Genomic DNA, 21,370 nt, shown 5'->3' with positions numbered 1-21,370 from the left:
ATTCCCATAATTATATATTTCCTTATTTAACCCACTGGTTCCCCCATGGTTTTGTGCGTGTTTGTTCGTTGTAAGTTGGTCTGTATTTGTGAACTTGATTATTTTCCTTCTTGGAATATTTATTGTTTTGAGTAAAGTTACGTGAATTACTCATCTCTGTGTCCTGCACCTGACTCCGCCTTACCTGCTACACCTAGACGCCTTACACATCATAACATTTTTTTTGTGCTTTATGTTATTAAGATAAAGGCCGACTGTGCAATAACAACAATAAAGGATAAAAGGAACAAGTAGGCAGAGGTTTTCAGTGTAACACATACAGTACCAGTCAAAGGTTTGGACACACCTACTCATTCAAGGGTTTTTCTTTATTTTTGCTATTTTCTACATTGTAGAATAATAGCGAAGACATTAAAACTATGAATTAACACATATGGAATCATGTAGTAACCAAAAAAGTGTTAAACAAATCTAAATATATTTTATATTTGATTCTTCAATGTAGCCACCCTTTGCCTTGATGACAGCTTTGCACACTCTTGGCATTCTCTCAACCAGCTTCATGAGGTTGTCACCTGGAATGCTTTTCCAACAGTCTTGAAGGAGTTCATACATATGCTAAGCACTTGATTGCTGCTTTTACTTCACTTTGTGGTCCAACTCATACCAAACCATCTCAATTGGGTTGAGGTCGGGTGATTGTGGAGGCCAGGTCATCTGATGCAGAACTCATTCACTCTCCTTCTTGGTCAAATAGCCCTTACACAGCCTGGAGGTGTGTTTTGGGTCATTGTCCTGTTGAAAAACAAATGATAATCCCACTAAATGCGAACCAGATGGGATGGTGTGTAGCTGCAGAATTCTGTGGTAGCAATACTGGTTAAATGTGCCTTGAATTCTAAATAAATCACAGAGTGGCACCAGCAAAGCACCCCCACACCATCACACCTCCTCCTCCATGCTTCACGGTGGGAACCGCACATGCAGAGATAATCTATTCACCTACTCTGCGTCTCACAAAAATACGGGATTGGAACCAAAAATGTCTAATTTGGACTCATCAGACCAAAGGACAGATTTCCACCGGTCTAATGTCCATTGCTCGTGTTTCTTGGCCCAAGCAAGTCTCTTCTTATTATTTGTGTCCTTTAGTAGTGATTTCTTTGCAGCAATTCAACCATGAAGGCCCTCATGCAGTCTCCTCTGAACAGTTGATGTTGAGATGTGTCGGTTACTTGAACTCTGAAGCATTTATTATAAATATTATTATAGTCAACTGGTATACCATTTGTATGATTTATGGACAAATTGCAGCATCATATTTTGTGTCTTATTTATATGAAATTAGGTTTTTAATAAAATGACTTGAGAATTTAATTCGAAAGTATTTCAGTAAAGAGAATTTGGGGTAAGAAAAATACAAAATTCTGGCAAAAATGTCAAATGTATTTAAAATAAGACACTTTCCAAAAAACTAGACATCTTAGTCCTCTGAATGATAGTTGATTTTGCAGATGCATCATGGTTTTTTAACTCAGTTTTCTACATACATTTTAAAACTGGTTTCATGAAAATGACCCATTTGAGATGCCATATAAAAATTGTGATTCCTATGCAACTCAAGTCATTGTGCAAAAGCAATGGTCAACATTAAGGGAAGTTCTGAAAGGAACTTTCAAGAACATTGTGATTCAAATTTCTTGACATCACAGCTCATCACAGTAGTTCATAGTTCAGTTCAAGGGTCCTGTCTAATAGTAGTCAGGAAAACGCACAGCTCATAGTCAAGGAAGTCAACTTTAACTCAGGTCAACAGTCCATTAGGAATGAATGCTACATTTAATTGAACACGCGTAGGTAGGTACTGTTGCAAAGGAGGCTGCTGAGGGGAGGACAGCTCATAATAATGTCTGGAACAGAAAATACATGGGAACCATGATACCATTCCTCTACCGCCATTACCACGAGCCCATCCCCCCAATTAAGGTGCTACCAACCTCCTGTGTACTGTAAATAGGTAGTAGAGGAGGCTGGTGGGAGGAGCTATAGAAGGACAGGCTCATTGTATTGGCTGGAATGGAATTAATGGAACAGAGTCAAACATGTGGTTTCCATATGTTTTTTATTTTAACTAGGAAAGTCAGTTAAGAAAATATTATTATTTACAATGACAGCCTACCGGGGAACAGTGGGTTAACTGCCTTTTTCATGGGCAAAATGACAGATTTTGACCTTGTCAGCTCATGGATTCAATCCAGCAACCTCTCGGTTACTGGCCCAACATTCTAACCACTAGGCTACCTGCTGCCCCTGTTTGATGTGGTTGATACCGTTCCATTTATTCTATTCCAGCCATTACAATGAGCCGGTCATCCTATAGCTCCTTCCACCAGCCTCCTCTGGTAGGTAGGTACTGTAAGTAGCTAGGTATAGTTGTAGTGACAACAAGTAATCTGGAAAAACTAGACATAGCTATTTATAAAAATTTATAATTCACTTGCAGAGGTCTTTGGTAAATTGTTCTACAATGTGTCCTGTATAATAAAATATGATTGTTAGAGTGATCAAAATACATGATTAGTGTGTCTATAGCAACAGTTCCGGATCCCACAGCTATTCAATCACATGACCATCATTTGTCCATCCCAGTTCCTATAGCCTATAGACAGGCCCTGTGGGAGGGATCTTGAGCTGGACTGTCCTGTCATCTTTTAAAACAAAGCCAAAGTGTCCTCTCATTGGTGGATGGGACTGTCAGTCAGTCTCGTCCTGCGAGCCAACAAAGAAGCAGATCTGTCGTGGGGAGGGGCTGGGCATGAGGGGGCTGGTGGGGCGGCGGGAAGAGGGGGCGGTGGGGATGTTCCAGTATTGGCTTTGGAGATCAAGAGCAGAGAGAGCGAACCCGGAGAGATGACTGTTTCTCTCCCTGGGTCCGTCACTGTCCAGGGGTAGGGGCAGGCTCATGCAATTCCTCAGGGAACCATCACTGCAAAATGAAAAACACACAAGGCCATTAGACTTTATTCATACTGTATGACATACATCCAAATCTACAAGTAGACTCCATCCATCCATAATATAACCCAGTAGTAGAAACTCCATGTCTCTCACCTGGTTATGTCTGCTAGTGCTCCTCTCCGGGTCTGTCTGTACATGCTCCCAGCCACATCCCCAGCCACCCCAGCTAGCCAACGCATATCTGCAGGCACCTCTGGGATCCACTCCACAAACCTGGAGTACAGGACAGGGACAAGAAGAGTCAATGTACTGTGATGTACCACCACGTATGTGTGTGTGTGTGTGGGTGGGGGGTGGGTGGGTGGGGGGGGTCCTCAACAATTCCTGTGGTGGATTGACTTGCCAACTAGGTGGAGTCCCTGTACAGCACATTCAAATTTATTGCGTTTAGTAGGAAATCTGTTTGTATTCCTAGTTCGTTTGCGTTCACAGTGTTATTTGGTTGCTGTGGTGGGCTAATGACTACTTTAAAGACTATTTTGTTGTCAGTGGTTGCTGTCAGGGCTAGTTTGATGGTATTGGCTGCTGTATGCTAAAGGCTAGTTATGTTAAAGTCTAGTTATGCTAAAGGCTCGTTATGCTAAAGGATAGTTATGCTAAAGAATTTTTCTGGGCTTTTTAAAAGCTGATTTGTTTGCATTACTGTTGTCATTGGTTGCTGTTTGAGCTACTGTGACTGCATTGAGTTCATTGAGGGCTTGTTAGTTTGTGGTAGGTAGCACTAGTAGTGGTATAGGATGTAGACTTACCTCTTGCCCACTGAGTAGGCCGATACCACAGGTAGTGTGCAGGGCAGGAGCATGTAGGAGGCCACTCTGACCGGCAGCATCTCAGACACCTGAGCATACAGACCAGGTTTCTGCTGGCACGCCTCACAAAACACTACAGTCATAGAGACACAATATGTCACACTTCGCTGACACATGATAACAACACAATGTTAATGTCAGTGTTGTCAGTGTAACTAGATAACAACAGTTTCTAACAGCTTTGAGCAGAAAACATCTGAGTCTAGGTTAACCTCCCATCTACCTTTTTTGATTTGGGAGGGCAGGTTGTCAACAATCTGCTCATCCAGCCACCAGTGCCGCTTCCTCAGGAGACGGAGCCGGCGGAGCATCCAGTCCTTAGTGGTTTCCGTGGCGATGGGCTTGCAGCAGCAGGTGTGTGTGTCTTCTGATAGGCTGGGGCCGGCAGTCGGACACTCCAGCTTCAGCAGATCTGACATCATAAACAATACATTCATCATCTTTGTAACACAGCATAAAAATATTACCCCATAAATAAGTGCAGGTTGACTCTATACTTCATGTTGAACCCTGTACATCATTGATGCCCACTGCATGTACTGTATATCACATTAGCTTATGATCTTAGCACAGCCCACTACTACTGTCAAAGGCAACATAGTCATACTCACGGTTCTCCTCAAGAAAGCGAAGGGCGTCCTTGTAGCCACTCTGACATATCTCTGCCATGACCTGTCAAAGAAAACACATAGATCAGATCATATCTATTGAGGCAAGGGATCATATGCAAGAGGTAGATTGAATAAATGCAGTGCCTTGCAAAAGTATTCGGCCCCCTTGAACTTTGCGACCTTTTGCCACATTTCAGGCTTCAAACATAAAGATATAAAACTGTATTTTTTTGTAAAGAATCAACAACAAGTGGGACACAATCATGAAGTGGAACGACATTTATTGGATATTTCAAACTTTTTTAACAAATCAAAAACTGACAAATTGGGCGTGCAAAATTATTCAGCCCCCTTAAGTTAATACTTTGTAGCGCCACCTTTTGCTGCGATTACAGCTGTAAGTCGCTTGGGGTATGTCTCTATCAGTTTTGCACATCGAGAGACTGAATTTTTTCCCATTCCTCCTTGCAAAACAGCTCGAGCTCAGTGAGGTTGGATGGAGAGCATTTGTGAACAGCAGTTTTCAGTTCTTTCCACAGATTCTCGATTGGATTCAGGTCTGGACTTTAACTTGGCCATTCTAACACCTGGATATGTTTATTTTTGAACCATTCCATTGTAGATTTTGCTTTATGTTTTGGATCATTGTCTTGTTGGAAGACAAATCTCCGTCCCAGTCTCAGGTCTTTTGCAGACTCCATCAGAATGGTCCTGTATTTTGCTCCATCCATCTTCCCATCAATTTTAACCATCTTCCCTGTCCCTGCTGAAGAAAAGCAGGCCCAAACCATGATGCTGCCACCACCATGTTTGACAGTGGGGATGATGTGTTCAGGGTGATGAGCTGTGTTGCTTTTACGCCAAACATAACGTTTTGCATTGTTGCCAAAAAGTTCAATTTTGGTTTCATCTGACCAGAGCACCTTCTTCCACATGTTTGGTGTGTCTCCCAGGTGGCTATGGCAAACTTTAAACAACACTATTTATGGATATCTTTAAGAAATGGCTTTCTTCTTGCCACTCTTCCATAAAGGCCAGATTTGTGCAATATACGACTGATTGTTGTCCTATGGACAGAGTCTCCCACCTCAGCTGTAGATCTCTGCAGTTCATCCAGAGTGATCATGGGCCTCTTGGCTGCATCTCTGATCAGTCTTCTCCTTGTATGAGCTGAAGGTTTAGAGGGACGGCCAGGTCTTGGTAGATTTGCAGTGGTCTGATACTCCTTCCATTTCAATATTATCGCTTGCACAGTGCTCCTTGGGATGTTTAAAGCTTGGGAAATCTTTTTGTATCCAAATCCGGCTTTAAACTTCTTCACAACAGTATCTCGGACCTGCCTGGTGTGTTCCTTGTTCTTCATGATGCTCTCTGCGCTTTTAACGTACCTCTGAGACTATCACAGTGCAGGTGCATTTATACGGAGACTTGATTTTTTTATTTTTTATTTTATTTATTTTTTTACCTTTATTTAACCAGGCAAGTCAGTTAAGAACAAATTCTTATTTACAATGATGGCCTGGGAACAGTGGGTTAACTGCCTGTTCAGGGGCAGAACGACAGATTTTGTACCTTGTCAGCTCGGGGGTTTGAACTCTCAACCTTGCGATTACACACAGGTGGATTGTATTTATCATCATTAGTCATTTAGGTCAACATTGGATCATTCAGAGATCCTCACTGAACTTCTGGAGAGAGTTTGCTGCACTGAAAGTAAAGGGGCTGAATAATTTTGCACGCCCAATGTTTCAGTTTTTGATTTGTTAAAAACGTTTGAAATATCCAATAAATGTCGTTCCACTTCATGATTGTGTCCCACTTGTTGTTGATTCTTCACAAAAAAATACAGTTTTATATCTTTATGTTTGAAGCCTGAAATGTGGCAAAAGGTCGCAAAGTTCAAGGGGGCCGAATACTTTCGCAAGGCACTGTATAAGACATACTCCTAATCATATCACAGGATCATTAGGACTCAGATACCCAAACACAATACAGATCTCACATTATGTGATTAGTTATAACTATCACTTCCGCTGACTGATTAGCAATCATATTATCGCTGAGAGTTAACAACCGTATTAAACAAGTACAGCTGTTTATAACCACATAAAACAGAGGGGAATGACTAATATCAGCCGGAACCCTCCTGTGCAACAGTGTTTTTTGTGTGTTTTTTTAACCTTTATTTAACTAGGCAAGTCAGTTAATTAAGAACAAATTCTTATTTTCAATGACGGCCTAGGAACAATGGGTTAACTGCCTGTTCAGGGGCAGAACGACAGATTTGTACCTTGTCAGCTAGGGGATTTGAACTTGCAACCTTTCGGTTACGAGTCCAGCTCTCTAACCGCTACCCTGTCGCCCCAGTTTGACTTGGGGTTAAAGGTCAACGTGGCAGAGTTCTTTCTGTTCTCTGGCTACTCCTTATTCTGTGTTCCTACAACAACAAAGCAACAGGGAGAGAGGTATCTGGACAGATAACTTCACAGTGGCACGACATATGTGTGAATTTAGTCAGGGTAGGTTGAACACTATTACACGTGAGGGAAAAGGTAGGGTGGAGTCTTCTATGTGTGTGTGTCTGTGAATGTCATGTGTAAACAATATGTCAAAGGTGGCAGAGTGAAATGAAACACACACTTCCTTTTCTAAGTAGGGCCTCTGCACATGGCTTTGTTGGTGGGATTTAGCATAATCCCAAAATTCCAGTTACAACATTCCAGGCACACATGAAGGGAAAAGACGGTGGAGATCTTGGCAAAAACTGAACCAAGAGACAAAGACCAACCTCAAAGAAGGCAAAGTTCACCTGACGCTAAAAGTTGACTCCCATGTTATTATCCAGACAGTGAAGAAGTATGTGTAATACAGGAAATGTAATTCAACAAGGACAGAAGCCAATAACTTCCTGCCAGTATTGATCACAGTGGAGTTAGGGAGGAACATGGGGAGGGCAAAGTTCAGATAGGAAGTATGGGGGGGTAAGGATAGGAGTCCAAAGAGGAGACAAGGTAAGGGGTGAAATGGGGGAGTTGGGGTTATATAATCAGGGAATAGGATAGTGGAAGGGCAGGGGCCCAGTCTCCCATACCAGACTACTACGCTCTCCTACAGAAATGTATAGAATGTTTAGACTATTTCAAGGGTACCTATATAAGGATTTCATAACACACCACCCATACATAAGGCTTCTATTTACAAACAACCCATCTGATGAATTGGACTAAGGAGCACCCTGATCCTCCATCCTACCTTTGGGAATAGGGCCGACATAAGGACTACAAACCTCTTCCCAGGGCCATGCATAATCACATTGGTAAGCAGTCATAGCGGTCTACCTACCTTGGGTTCTGGGGGGAACAGGGCATTGCTGAGGCGGTACATATTGTCCAGGTTCATCTGGATGGAGGTGTTGGTGAAGCGCAGCTCGTGGAAGTTGAAAGAGGTGTCCCGGGGACAGATGTCACTCTCGCCGGAGAACGGAGAGATGCTGATGGTGTTCTTCAGCTCCGACCGAGGAAGGTTGTCACTGATTCCCCCATCCACGTAACGCTACAGAGAGAAGAGGGGGAGACAGGGAGGAGGAAGAGAGCGAGAAAGTGAGAATAATTGGGTGTTTTTGGACCCATGCACAACTATAAACAAGCCATATTTGTTTGACCATTTCCAGGACCACAGCCTTTACATAACAACACCCCAGGCATACTGTAGTCTGGACGTCTCAGGGCTGACATAGATGACTGTTCTAAATCTCTATTTATATATTATAAATATTTGTTGTTGACTTCCTCTGCCTATCTTCTGCTAAAAGATATGTAACTTATAATCCAACTCGGTTATCACTGAAATCTAACATGATACGATACAACACATTCAAGGAAACATTCCCCTCTTGAGGGCATATTAGGCATGTCAGATTTCCCCTTAGCCAGCTTCTCCACACTGCCAACTCATGACCAAACAATCTCACATTACTATTTGGAGAATTAATCAATTTTTACACCAGTCTCATGTAATTATCCGATGCAGCTCCATTTCAAGTTCAGATGCTACCCTCTAACATTTCAACATGAATTAATCGTTTTCCAGTGTAAAACGCTGAGAACATCTGAGGGGAAAAAGGATAGCAGTGCCAGTTCCAAAGCATGATCAAGACTCAAATTGGCAGTGAGTTTAGCAAAGAGAGTTCAGGGCTGAGGACAAAGAATGCGCTATATTTCCTTATTCAGAGTGTCAAAGCCAACTTAGTCCAATGATAAAATCTAGTTTAAATGAAACTTCATCACTTTCACAAGAAACTTAAATAAGTAGTATGCACATTATTCTGAAAAAGTACATGCTCCGTGCTGCTCCGTCAGCAGATAGTTCAACTTCATGCCCTCAGATATGCTGTTTATAAGTCATTTATGACTGTTCTATATATTTGTCATAATAGACCTAGTATAGGACATATATCTATATAGAGACATGGTGTCACACCCTGATCTGTTTCACCTGTCTTTGTGCTTTACTACACCCCCCAGGTGTCACCCATCTTCCCCATTATCCCTTGTGTATTTACACCTGTGTTCTCTGTTTGTCTGTTGCCAGTTTGTTTTGATCGTAGAACCTACCAGTGTTTTCCCCTCGCTCCTGTCTTGTCTTAGTCTTGTCTTCCTGTTTTCTAGTTTTTTCATGGCTTTGCCCCTTCTGCCTGCCCTGACCCTGACCCTGCCTGCCATCCTGTACCTTTGTCCCACTACTCTGGTTTATCGACTTCCACCTTCCCTGACCCTGAGCCTGCCGTCCTGTACCTTTGCCCCACAACTCTGGATGACCAAGCTCTGCCTGACCTGACCTGACTCTGAGCCTGCCTGCCATCCTGTACCTTTGTCCCTGTTCTTGTAATAAACATTGTAACTTCGACAAAGTCTGCATCTGGGTCTTACCTTAAAACATGATAAATGGAGCATACATCTACATAGAGAAATGGGACATAAATATAAATCCAGAGATGGGACAGAATGTGTCTCCTTCCTGAGGGGTATGACGGCTGCGTGGTCCCATGGTGTTTATATTTGCGTACTATGTTTGTACAGATGAACGTGGTACCTTCAGGCTTTTGGAAATTGCTCCCAAGGATGAACCAAATGGAGGTTTACATTTTTTTCTGAGATCTTGGCTGATTTCTTTTGATTTTCCCATGATGTCAAGGAAAGAGGCACTGAGTTTGAAGGTAGGCCTTGAAATATATCCACAGGTACACCTCCAATTGACACAAATGATGTCAATTAGTGTCACGCCCTGGTCTTAGTATTTTGTGTTTTCTTTATCTATTTGGTCAGGCCATGATGGTGCATTTTTGTTGTTTGGTATAGTTTTGTTCAGTGTTCTCTCTTTAATTAAAGTCATGCTGATTAGTTTGAATAACAGACTGGAAGCTTCAAAGGAGGGTGGTGCTTGGAATCATTGTTCTTCCTCTGTCAACCATGGTTTCCTCCAAGGAAACATGGTCTCATCAATAAAATTGCACCTAAATCAACCATTTATCGGATCATCAAGAACCAAGGAGAGCGGTTCGAAGACTTTTGGAGGATGGCCTGGTGTACAGAGCTTTTCAGGAATGGCAGCAGGCAGGTGTGAGTGCATCTGCACACACAAACGCCCTGACCTTAGTTATCTTTATTACTTAGGTCTGACAAGGGTGGTTTGTTTAGTTTTTGTATTGTCAGGAAAAACATCAGGGAAAGAGGCAGCTGATCATTCTGATTGCATATTTAAATATTCCTTGGTTATTTTATGGGTTGTTAATCTATGTTTAGTTGCCTGGACTAGCCTGAGGACTGTTGTTTGGTAAAGTCCTTTTCTCTGATGAATCCCCTTTTGATGGCCTGGTGTTGTTTCCAGGGGGCATCCAGACTGCTGAAAAAGCTTGTCCGGACAAAAAGCTTGTCCGGAGAAGACAAGGTGAGCACTACAACCAGTCCTGTGTCATGCCAACAGTAAAGCATCCTGAGACCATTCATGTGTGGGGTTGCTTCTCAGCCAAGGGAGTGGGCTCACTCACAATTTTGCCTAAGAACACAGCCATGAATAAAGAATGGCACCAACACATCCTCCAAGAGCATCTTCTCCAAACCACCCAGGAACAGTTTGGTGATGAACGATGCCTTTTCCAGCATGATGGAGCACCTTGCCATAAGGCAAAAGTGATAACCAAGTGGCCCGGGGAACAAAACAAAAATATTTTGGGTCCATGGCCAGGAAACTCCCCAGACCTTAATCCCATTAAGAACTTGTGGTCAATCCTCAAGAGGCGGGTAGACTAAAAAAAGCCACAAAATCTGACAAACTCCAAGAATTGATTATGCAAGAATGGGCTGCCATCAGTGCCATGTGGCCCAGAAGTTAATTGACAGCATGCCAGGGCGGATTGCAGTGGTCTTGAAAAAGAAGGATCAACACTGCAAATATTGACTCTTTGCATCAACTTTATGTAATTGTCAATAAAAGCATTTGACACTTATTACATGCTTGTAATTATACTTCAGTATTCCATAGTAACATCTGACAAAAATATCTAAAGACACTGAAGCGGCAAACATTGTGAAAATGTATATTTGTGTCATTCTTGTCACGGACGTCGTCGTGGAAATGACCGGACCAAGGTGCAGCGTGGTAAGCGTACATTTTCCTTTATTTATGTAAATGTTGCCAACAAAACAAGAAACAAAGCAACGACCGTGAAGCTTACTAGGGCTATAGTGCCACTAACAGAGATAACTACCCACAAAATAAAGGAAAAAAGGCTGCCTAAGTATGATTCCCAATCAGAGACAACGATAGACAGCTGTCCATGATTGAGAACCATACCCGGCCAAAACATAGAAACAGAAAACATAAAAATTAAGAAACGAGAATGCCCACCCTAGTCACACCCTGGCCTAACCAAAATAGATAATAAAAGCCACTCCATGGCCCGGGCGTGACAATTCTCAAAACATTTGGCCACGACTGTAGATGTCCTATCCGACTTGTCAAAACTGCAGTTTTGTTAACAAGAAATGTGTGGAGTGGTTGAAAAAAATAGTTTTAATGACTCCAATCTAGGTGTATGTAAACTTCGACATCAACTGTACATCTATATAGATAGATGGGTCATATATATATATATATATATATATATATATATATACATATATATACACCGATCAAAAAAATAAAGGGAACACTAAAATAAGACATCCTAGATCTGAATGAATGAAATATTCTTATTAAATACTTTTTTCTTTACATAGTTGAATGTGCTGACAACAAAATCACACAAAAATTATCAATGGAAATCAAATTTATCAACCCATGGAGGTCTGGATTTGGAGTCACACTTAAAATTAAAGTGGAAAACCACACTACAGGCTGATCCAACTTTGATGTAATGTCCTTAAAACAAGTCAAAATGAGGCTCAGTAGTGTGTGTGGCCTCCACGTGCCTGTATGACCTCCCTACAATGCCTGGGCATGCTCCTGATGAGGTGGTGGATGGTCTCCTGAGGGATCTCCTCCCAGACCTGGACTAAAGCATCCGCCAACTCCTGGACAGTCTGTGGTGCAACATGGCGTTGGTGGATGGAGCGAGACATGATGTCCCAGATGTGCTCAACTGGATTCAGGTCTGGGGAATGGGAGGGCCAGTCCATAGCATCAATGCCTTCCTCTTGCAGGAACTGCTGACACACTCCAGCCACATGAGGTCTAGCATTGTCTTGCATTAGGAGGAACCCAGGGCCAACTGCACCAGCATATGGTCTCACAAGGGGTCTGAGGATCTCATCTCGGTACCTAATGGCAGTCAGGCTACCTCTGGCGAGCACATGGAGGGCTGTGCGGCCCCCCAAAGAAATGCCACCCCACACCATGACTGACCCACCGCCAAACCGGTCATGCTGGAGGTTGTTGCAGGCAGCAGAACCTTCTCCACGGCGTCTCCAGACTCTGTCACGTCTGTCACATGTGCTCAGTGTGAACCTGCTTTCATCTGTGAAGAGCACAGGGCGCCAGTGGCGAATTTGCCAATCTTGGTGTTCTCTGACAAATGCCAAACGTCCTGCACGGTGTTGGGCTGTAAGCACAACCCCCACCTGTGGACGTTGGGCCCTCATACCACCCTCATGGAGTCTGTTTCTGACCGTTTGAGCAGACACATGCACATTTGTGGCCTGCTGGAGGTCATTTTACAGGGCTCTGGCAGTGCTCCTCCTCGCACAAAGGCGGAGGTAGGGGTCCTGCTGCTGGGTTGTTGCTTTCCTACGGCCTCCTACACATCTCCTGATGTACTGGCCTGTCTCCTGGTAGCACCTCCATGCTCTGGACACTACGCTGACAGACACAGCAAACCTTCTTACCACAGCTCGCATTGATGTTCCATCCTGGATGAGCTGCACTACCTGAGCCACTTGTGTGGGTTGTAGACTCAGTCTCATGCTACCACTAGAGTGAAAGCACCACCAGCATTCAAAAGTGACCAAAAAATCAGCCAGGAAGCATAGGAGCTGAGAAGTGGTCTGTGGTCACCTACTGCAGAACCACTCCTTTATTGGGAGTGTCTTGCTAATTGCCTATAATTTCCACCTGTTGTCTATTCCTTTTGCACAACAGCATGTGTAATTTATTGTCAGTGTTGCTTCCTAAGTGGACAGTTTGATTTCACAGAAGTGTGATTGACTTGGAGTTACATTGTGTTGTTTAAGTGTTCCCTTTATTTTTTTGAGCAGTGTAGGTAGAGAGAGAGAGAGAGAGAGAGAGAGAGAGACGGCTGGGCGGGGATAGCTTTCTGTGAACCTGACACACCCGACAATGGGACACACTAACTATAGCCTATATTTATTGAACATCTAGTGTGTTCTGCCTGTGTTCTATGGATGTATAATTTGGCACTGAGCAAGGGACATGCCCAGATAGAGGCTATATGCCCTCAATGATAACAAGAGCAGATAGCAGTGAAATATACTAGAGAATAAGTGGCATAAATAGATCATTGTTACATGGTAGTTGATGTTTTGGAGGACTGTGCTCCTATGTCCTAGTGACTCAGTTTAGAATGGAGCCACCCTGGACTTCCTGGTCCCAATCTGCTGAGGCCAGAAACCAGTCTGGAAGTATATAATACACCACTGGTCTGCCAAGGGAAATGGTTCACGGGCTGATTAGCTCCTAGAGTAAGGTAGACTGACACATGAACAAGTACCAGAGTGTATGCACAGACCGACAGACAGACATACACACAAACCGAAAAACACAACATTACGCTACACTTGAACCTAGCCACCTTATGACTATGACCTGAGCAATAAAGGCATTAGAGACGAGACCATAATAAACCCAGTCTAACATCTGCTGCTTTTTCTTAGAAAACAAGGAAACAGTGTTCAAAGAAACGTAAGAAAGCAGTTGAGGCATTAGGGCCTTGGGCACTTACCACTCCTTGGAAGGACGGAGGGATCAGGCCACAGTATATGGGGATGAAACAGCTACACAGCAGTGCCTGTAGACACATCAGAGAGAGAGAGAGATGTTACACAGTCCAACCCAGTTTACATTACATACAACTCATGTAAACAGTCAATGGCAAGGCCAGTAGGAGAAAGGACAAATATGTATGGGATATGTATGGGATATGTATGGGATATGTATGGGATATGGAAAAACTCAAGTCCATATTCACAATGCGTTTTACAGTATGAGTACAGATCTGCGATCAGGTGCCACCTCCTTATCCAACTGATCCTAGATCAGTACTCCTACTCGGATATGTTTTGTGAATAGCAGCCCAGGTGGGTTGAGTGGGGACACTCACCTGGATGAGCTCCTCCTTGGACTTGAACTCGGACACGATGACGTTTTGTCCATCAGACACGCGAGTGAGTGACACACACAGCCTCCCGGAGGCGAGTGTGTGCGCGTCGGCGGGCAGGTCGCGCTCCAGGCCCGACCTGATGACCTTGACCAGGTTGAAGGAGGGGTGGAGGGGACCCAGGTTACGCTTCCGGGCCTCCTTGACTGTCTCGATCACATCCTCACAGCACTTAGCTAGAGGAGGGGAGAGATGGAGAGACAGTGTGTTAGTTGTGTTTGGGCCTTCCGCTGTTTTTTATTCAAAGGAAGATTGATTCTCAAGGGAACTAGACAGTGATCTGTAGCTCACAAAACATTTCTCCACTGGTTTAACTTATTTACTGCTCTGCACCTGTACTGAGCTAGTTATGTGTGTTCATCTTGTCTACACTTGGATGGAATGGATCTGAAGACTGTTATACACACAGACAGAATTCCAGTAAAGAAAATCAAGTGATTACAAAAACACTGAGATATTCTTATCTGGCTGAAATAAGGATGTTACTCATACTATCAGTGGAACACATTGGAGTCACTGAGTGACAGTGAAGCTCTAAGGTCATGAAACTCTGAGGTCATGAACGGTAACCTATATCTTCCTTCTGCCAATTTTCACAACAATCCAGTACTTTCTTTTGACTCTTAATGACGCCTTTATTGACTGTTCACTCGATTGTTATACCTCTATTACTATTTCAATCTCTCACCCTCTTTAACTCTCTCTCTCTCTCCCGCTCTCATTTAGATAGGACACAACTGGGACACTTACTAAGTTCCCCAGTCTTTCGTCTCTTCACTATAAGGTTATTGGGTTTAAAAGACAGTGAAAGAGGCATGGTATCACACCGAGACTCAGCTAAGAGTCACGTTCTATGTCAAGCTGGGGCATGTTTGCTCTTAATCATGATTGCGTTTTCCCTCAGTCAGCGAGATCTATTAGTACCATTGGGAGGCCTCTGATCTAGAGGACCAATAGGTCAATAGTCCTATAACTGACCCAGATGACATTTATCAATGGTGTGACATGATCAATGAGTGGAAGGCTACCATATTTAAACACAGAGAGCCATTTTGGTTCTAACGATGTAATTATGTAATTCTTAATAATTAGTTTATTACATGAAAATAATACATGCAATTTAGCAGATGCTTTTATCCAAAGAGATGTACAGTCATGTGTGAATACATTTTGTGTCTGTGTGGACCCGGGAATTGAACCCACTACCCTGGCGTTAAAAGTGCCATGTTCTACACTGAGCTACAAAGGAGCCCCAGTATAACCACCTATCTATTACATAAGAGCAAAGTTTTAAGCATTGTTGAAATAATTTCCCCCGTGTATCAAGGCCACAAGTGATGATTCTTTAAAGGTAATTTAGTTGCTAATCTAAAATTGTGACGTTTGCGTAAAAGTCACCATCCAGGCATTCATTCCACTGGTGACAGGGTGCGATGAACTCAAGGGCCAGTGTAGGGTATTGGATGCTCACCTATGGATGCCTGGCTGGCGAGCACCGAGGCGGTTAGGGCACCGGCCGAAGCCCCGTAGATCTTGGTGGCACCTTTGATGAGGTAAGGCGCTTGTTCCAACAGGCAGCTGGCCACTCCGATGTGATAGATCCCCAGGAACCCGCAGCCGGCAAACGACAGATTCCATTCCTTCGTTAGGTCGAACATCCCGGGTGGACAGTCCTTGGAGAGAACCTAGACGTTTGGGTAAATGCGCTTGTAATAATGACTCCCAAATTTTACCCTTGGAGTCTATGACAAGTTCCCTTCATTACTGAATGTCAACAACAGTTCCGAAAGAGGACGGCTCAAACTAGCGCACACTACTCAGTCTACTCCTCTCGTGTATGTACAAAGAGACAGTTATGTATTGAGAATCGCGGGAGGGCTGACTTGCCATACACTTCCCGGTTCTAGAACAGGGCAGGTCTGGCCAATCCGCATAAGGAGGCTGAGCCTTATTTTAGGTGGAGCCACGCCCCCCACATTCTGCATCGGTAACACATGAGAGCGATGCAATCCATTCATGTCTATTCTATTCTAATATATTATATTCAAATCCATATTCGTTTCACCTGCCTGCTATTACTGTGACAAGTCGAACTTTATTATTAACCGATTTGAGCCTATAGGTTAACATCCGGAGCATTCCATAGGCTCATGATACCATTCACGTATATTTAAAAACCTAATCTGTTGATTTGATCTTCCAAGAACAACAGGCCTACCTGCATCATATTGAATGCTTCGCGTACGCTTGAAGGCGTTCCTCTTCCGGCTACAGAGACTAGTGAGCACGCGCATACCCCGCCACAGCGAACTGGTGCTGAAGCTGAAGAGGAGGTGCTCGCATTACATGATCGCATACAATTCCATCACGTTGCAACGACGTTGAAGCCTGAAGGCCAAGGAGTACTTCGCTCACGCACTATCACGTCCTAGCCAAGCCATACTCAAGAGGAAACAAACCATCGCTCTCAAAACAAATCTAATTATAACCGTTGAATTGATTACGAAGATATTTTCGTTTGGTGCCCGTTTTGAGGATGGCCGAGAGCGGAGGATGGCCGAGAGCGAGGCAGACACGCTAAGCACCCAGATAGAGTTTGAGAGCAAATACTTCAAGTTTGATGGAGTGCGGCTCTCACCCTTCTGCAGAGGAAAGATGGAGGAGATCGCCAACTTCTCCCTCAGAAGTAGCGATTTATGGATTGTCATGTATCCTACATCAGATTAACAATATTGACATGTGTTGATGCTATGCAATATGTTAGTGCAATACCCTCACTACCCTGAGATGCAGCTGTAGGCTTGAGAATGCAGGGTCTTCGGTGTATCAGTGGAGGCTCCTCAGAGGAGGGAGGGGAGGACCATCCTACTCAGTGAATGTAATAACAATAAAAATAGTGAACAATTAAAAAGTTATCCTTTTTAGATAAAACTATACTACAAATATTGATATCACCACATAAACTGATTAAAACACACTGTTCTGCAATGGTCAGTAGCCTCAACAGCAGTCTCTGGGGTAGCACCATGGTGTAGCCGGAGAACAGATATTTTCCACACTCCTCTGGGTACATTGACTTCCATACAAAACCTTGGAGGCTCATGGTTCTCATCAACCTTCCATAGATTTACACATTCATTTTGACAACTTCTGGAGGACGTCCTCCAACCTATCAGAGCTCTTGCAACATGAACTGATATATTGTCCACCCAATCAAAGGATCAGAGAATTAATCTAGTATAGAAAGCTTAATCTAAAGCTAGCTAGCACTGCAGTGCATAAAATGTGGTGAGTAGTTGACTCAAAGAGAGAAAAAGACAATAGTTGAACAGTTTTGTACAGAAGCAGCAGAGAGAGAGCTACAATGCATTGCTTTGTCATTATGGGGTATTGTGTGGAGATTGATGAGGATTTTTTATTTATTTCATCCATTTTTAGAACAAGGCTGTAACGTAACAAAATGTTGAAAAAGTCAAGGGGTCTGATTATATTCTGAAGTATAGCTTACATAGCTAATGCAGCTAGCTAATTTAGCCTACTCAAATACCCGGCTCAAACAGAGAGGAACGCTATTTATGCTAGCTATAGCTGGCTATGGCTATCCAACACTGGAACGCTTCCAAGTCAAGGTAAGCTTTCGGTTTTACTTATTTATTACCATCGGGTCCCGCCGGTAACTGCTAAACTGCTTGCTGTACACTGTACTGCGTGATTTTAACTGGTTAACAAACATTTTAGTTCTAGTAGCTATGTTAACTATGACATTAGCTAATATGGTTACAATGATGTAGGCTGTGTGTAATGGTTAGCGGTTATGGTACTGTATGAAGGTTTGGCTTGGAAAGGTTTTTTGCTTGGCCACAGACAGCTGTTGTGTTCTGCACTGAACTCTATGAGCAAAGGGAAAAGGTGAGAGGAGGAGAGCACATAGATGCGAGAAGGAAATATACAACGAGCAAAGTGATGATGCTGTTCGTATGTGGCCGCTATGAAAGTGAATTGTGTGTGCGGGTGATCAGTGGTGTATTCACTCGGCCGAGTCTGTTGAAAAAAGTTTCTTAAATGGAACGAAACGGGGATAAACCTACTTGAATTTGTCCAATAGAAACTCTTGCTTGCAACTGTTTGGCCTAATGATTACACTGTAGATCAGCTTGATGCAAGCAAGAGTGTGCAAGGCGGTATTCAATGTGTCACTGTCTGTCACCTTAATTACTCCAACTTGTACCTCGGCCTGTGCACCTACGTTACAAACTTTCATATGTAGGCTAGGCTGTAGGAACCTCATGAAGGGTATAGAATAAATTAGAGTAGTAGCCTAAACCTGTCAATGCTACATTGAGCTGGTTGAATTGAATATGAATGACTGTCCTCCCTAATCTTAAACAGCTATGACCGCCACTGGTGTAGGTCTATAGTTGCTTTAGAAAGACAATGTCCCGTGGCAGCAGCTCAGGTTGATGTTATTTTGATCTTTTCCTGAAGACAACTAATAGAAAGGCTTCAGAATGGCCAGTGAAATATGTGAAACATATTTGGTGGACAAAAATAACTAGCCTGTCATTGCACAATATTTGCATATTTCCCAGTGATCTTTGCCCAAACTTAACTTTTCAGTGAGGTTTGTTGTGTGAACCCTACAAAAATGCTGACACAATGGCAGAGTTGAACTGCCAAGCCTGACTCTTTTCTCTGTAAGTGTGCCTTAAAAACTTCTTGGTGACAGGGGGGCAGTACTGAGTAGCTTGGATGAATAAGGTGTCCAGAGTAAACTGCCTGCTACTCTGTCCCAGATGCTAATATATGCATATTAGTATTATTGGATAGAAAATACTCAGAAGTTTCCAAAACTGTTTGAATGATGTCTGTGAGTATAACAGAACTCATATGGCAGGTGAAAACCTGAGAAAAATCCAACCAGGAAGTGGGAAATCTGAGGCTTGTAGTTTTTTTAAACTCAGCCCCTATTGTAGATAGATACAGTGGGATATTGGTTATGTTGCACTTCCCAAGGCTTCCACTAGATGTCAACAAACATTAGAACTTTGTTTGAGGATTCTACTGTGAAGTGGGACAGAATGAGAGAGGAATGAGCCAGGTGTCTGGCAGATTGCCACAGGCTCTGAGGTGCGGTCACGAGAGAGTTAGCTCTCGTTCCATTGCTTTTCTACAGACATAGGAATTCTCCTTTTGGATTTGTTTACCAAACGCCCTAACAAAAGAAGCTATTTGAACATAAATGATGGACATTATCAAACAAAACAAACATTTATTGTGGAACTGCGATTCCTGGGAGTGCATTCTGATGAAGATCATCAAAGGTAAGTGAATATTTATAATGCTATTTCTGACTAATGTCGACCACCCAATATGGCGGATATCTTTTTGCTGCTTTGTTGTCTGAACGCTGTACTCAGATTATTGCATGGTTTGCTTTTTCTGTAAAGTTTTTAAAAAATGGACACAGCGGTTTCATTAAGGAGAATTATATCTCTAATTCCATGTATAACAGTTGTATTTCCATCAACATTTATAATGAGTATTTCTGTAAATAGATGTGGCTCTCTGCACAATCCCCGCATGTTTTAGAACTACTGAACGTAACCACGCTACGCCTTGGTCTCCTCCATACAACGACCGTGACTCACTGGCTGTTAGCGAGGTGGGACGCTACCGTCCCACATATCCCAGAGAGGTTAAAGGTCCACTGTGTAGTTTTTGTATGACCTGACCAATTTCAGATAGGTGGTGGAAGAAGGTTCTTCTCATCACTCCTATCAATGCCAACTAACAGGCACATGGGGGGAGGGCTTGGAATTGAGGTTGGTTTAGGAGTTGGGTCTTGTAATACTGTGTTTGTAACCAAGTGGGAGGTTGGAATTTACCAGTTGTGAAGTCGTAAATACCAGTTGGATTTACTCAAGTGCTTGAACTCGTTTGAAACGTTGATTGGCTAAAGGCCAACAAGCTGCATAAACCATGAAAGAAAAGTACAGCAATCATGCTTGTAAACAAATTATAATGTTCAAAACCATATTAATAGAATGATTTTTATAAATAATGTTTTGTTGTTACATGTAGCCCTTTACACTCATATACAGAGCTGTGAAGGACAGAGCCTGGGGTCTGACATCATGTATAGCATGTTACTGTTCAGCCACAATGTTCCAATTTTGGCGTTAATCACTGCCCAAATCAGCCGTTTTTCAACCCGTATACAATTACTGTTGATGTTTACACAATTCAGGCTCCTCAGAGGAGGGAGGGGAGGACCATCCTACTCAGTGAATGTAATAAAAATAAAAATAGTGAACAATTAAAAAGTTATCCTTTTTAGATAAAACTATACTACAAATATTGATATCACCACATAAACTGATTAAAACACACTGTTTTGCAATGGTCAGTCGCCTCAACAGCAGTCTCTGGGGTAGCACCATGGTGTAGCCGGAGAACAGATATTTTCCACACTCATCTGGGCACATTGACTTCCATACAAAACCTTGGAGGCTCATGGTTCTCATCAACCTTCCATAGATTTACACATTCATTTTGACAACTTCCGGAGGACGTCCTCCAACCTATCAGAGCTCTTGCAACATGAACTGATATATTGTCCACCCAATCAAAGGATCAGAGAATTAATCTAGTATAGAAAGCTTAATCTAAAGCTAGCTAGCACTGCAGTGCATAAAATGTGGTGAGTAGTTGACTCAAAGAGAGAAAAAGACAATAGTTGAACAGTTTTGTACAGAAGCAGCAGAGAGAGAGCTACAATACATTGCTTTGTCATTATGGGGTATTGTGTGGAGATTGATGAGGATTTTTTATTTATTTCATCCATTTTTAGAACAAGGCTGTAACGTAACAAAATGTTGAAAAAGTCAAGGGGTCTGATTATATTCTGAAGTATAGCTTACATAGCTAATGCAGCTAGCTAATTTAGCCTACTCAAATACCCGGCTCAAACAGAGAGGAACGCTATTTATGCTAGCTATAGCTGGCTATGGCTATCCAACACTGGAACGCTTCCAAGTCAAGGT

At 42.8% G+C, this 21,370-nt stretch overlaps 1 protein-coding gene across 1 annotated transcript; it reads right to left on the bottom strand.

The window, feature by feature from the left end:
- Positions 1 to 349: 349 nt before the first annotated feature.
- LOC135514853 (patatin-like phospholipase domain-containing protein 2) lies at positions 350 to 16,193 on the bottom strand. Its single transcript, XM_064938513.1, has 9 exons — positions 15,799 to 16,193; positions 14,271 to 14,503; positions 13,893 to 13,958; positions 7,781 to 7,990; positions 4,439 to 4,499; positions 4,051 to 4,239; positions 3,768 to 3,900; positions 3,112 to 3,231; positions 350 to 2,986 (listed from the first exon to the last, which is right to left on the bottom strand). Exons 1-9 carry the CDS (start codon positions 15,983 to 15,985, stop codon positions 2,755 to 2,757), a joined length of 1,431 nt encoding a protein of 476 aa, XP_064794585.1. The 5' UTR covers positions 15,986 to 16,193; the 3' UTR covers positions 350 to 2,754.
- Between the last annotated feature and the right edge of the window lie 5,177 nt (positions 16,194 to 21,370).

This window comes from Oncorhynchus masou, chromosome 26 (genome assembly GCF_036934945.1).
Source record: "Oncorhynchus masou masou isolate Uvic2021 chromosome 26, UVic_Omas_1.1, whole genome shotgun sequence".
Taxonomy (NCBI): Eukaryota; Metazoa; Chordata; class Actinopteri; order Salmoniformes; family Salmonidae; genus Oncorhynchus; species Oncorhynchus masou.
The sequence above is the reverse complement of the archived record's forward strand: the minus strand, read 5'-3'. Positions and strand labels throughout refer to the sequence as shown.

Coding starts and splice junctions, on each gene's coding strand:
- LOC135514853 (XM_064938513.1), bottom strand. CDS start 15,985: ATGTTCGACCTAACGAAGGAATGGAATCTGTCGTTTGCCGGCTGCGGG. Junction 3,901..4,050: donor GCCCTCCCAAATCAAAAAAG/GTAGATGGGAGG, acceptor CTATGACTGTAG/TGTTTTGTGAGGCGTGCCAG. Junction 2,987..3,111: donor GCACTAGCAGACATAACCAG/GTGAGAGACATG, acceptor TTCATTTTGCAG/TGATGGTTCCCTGAGGAATT.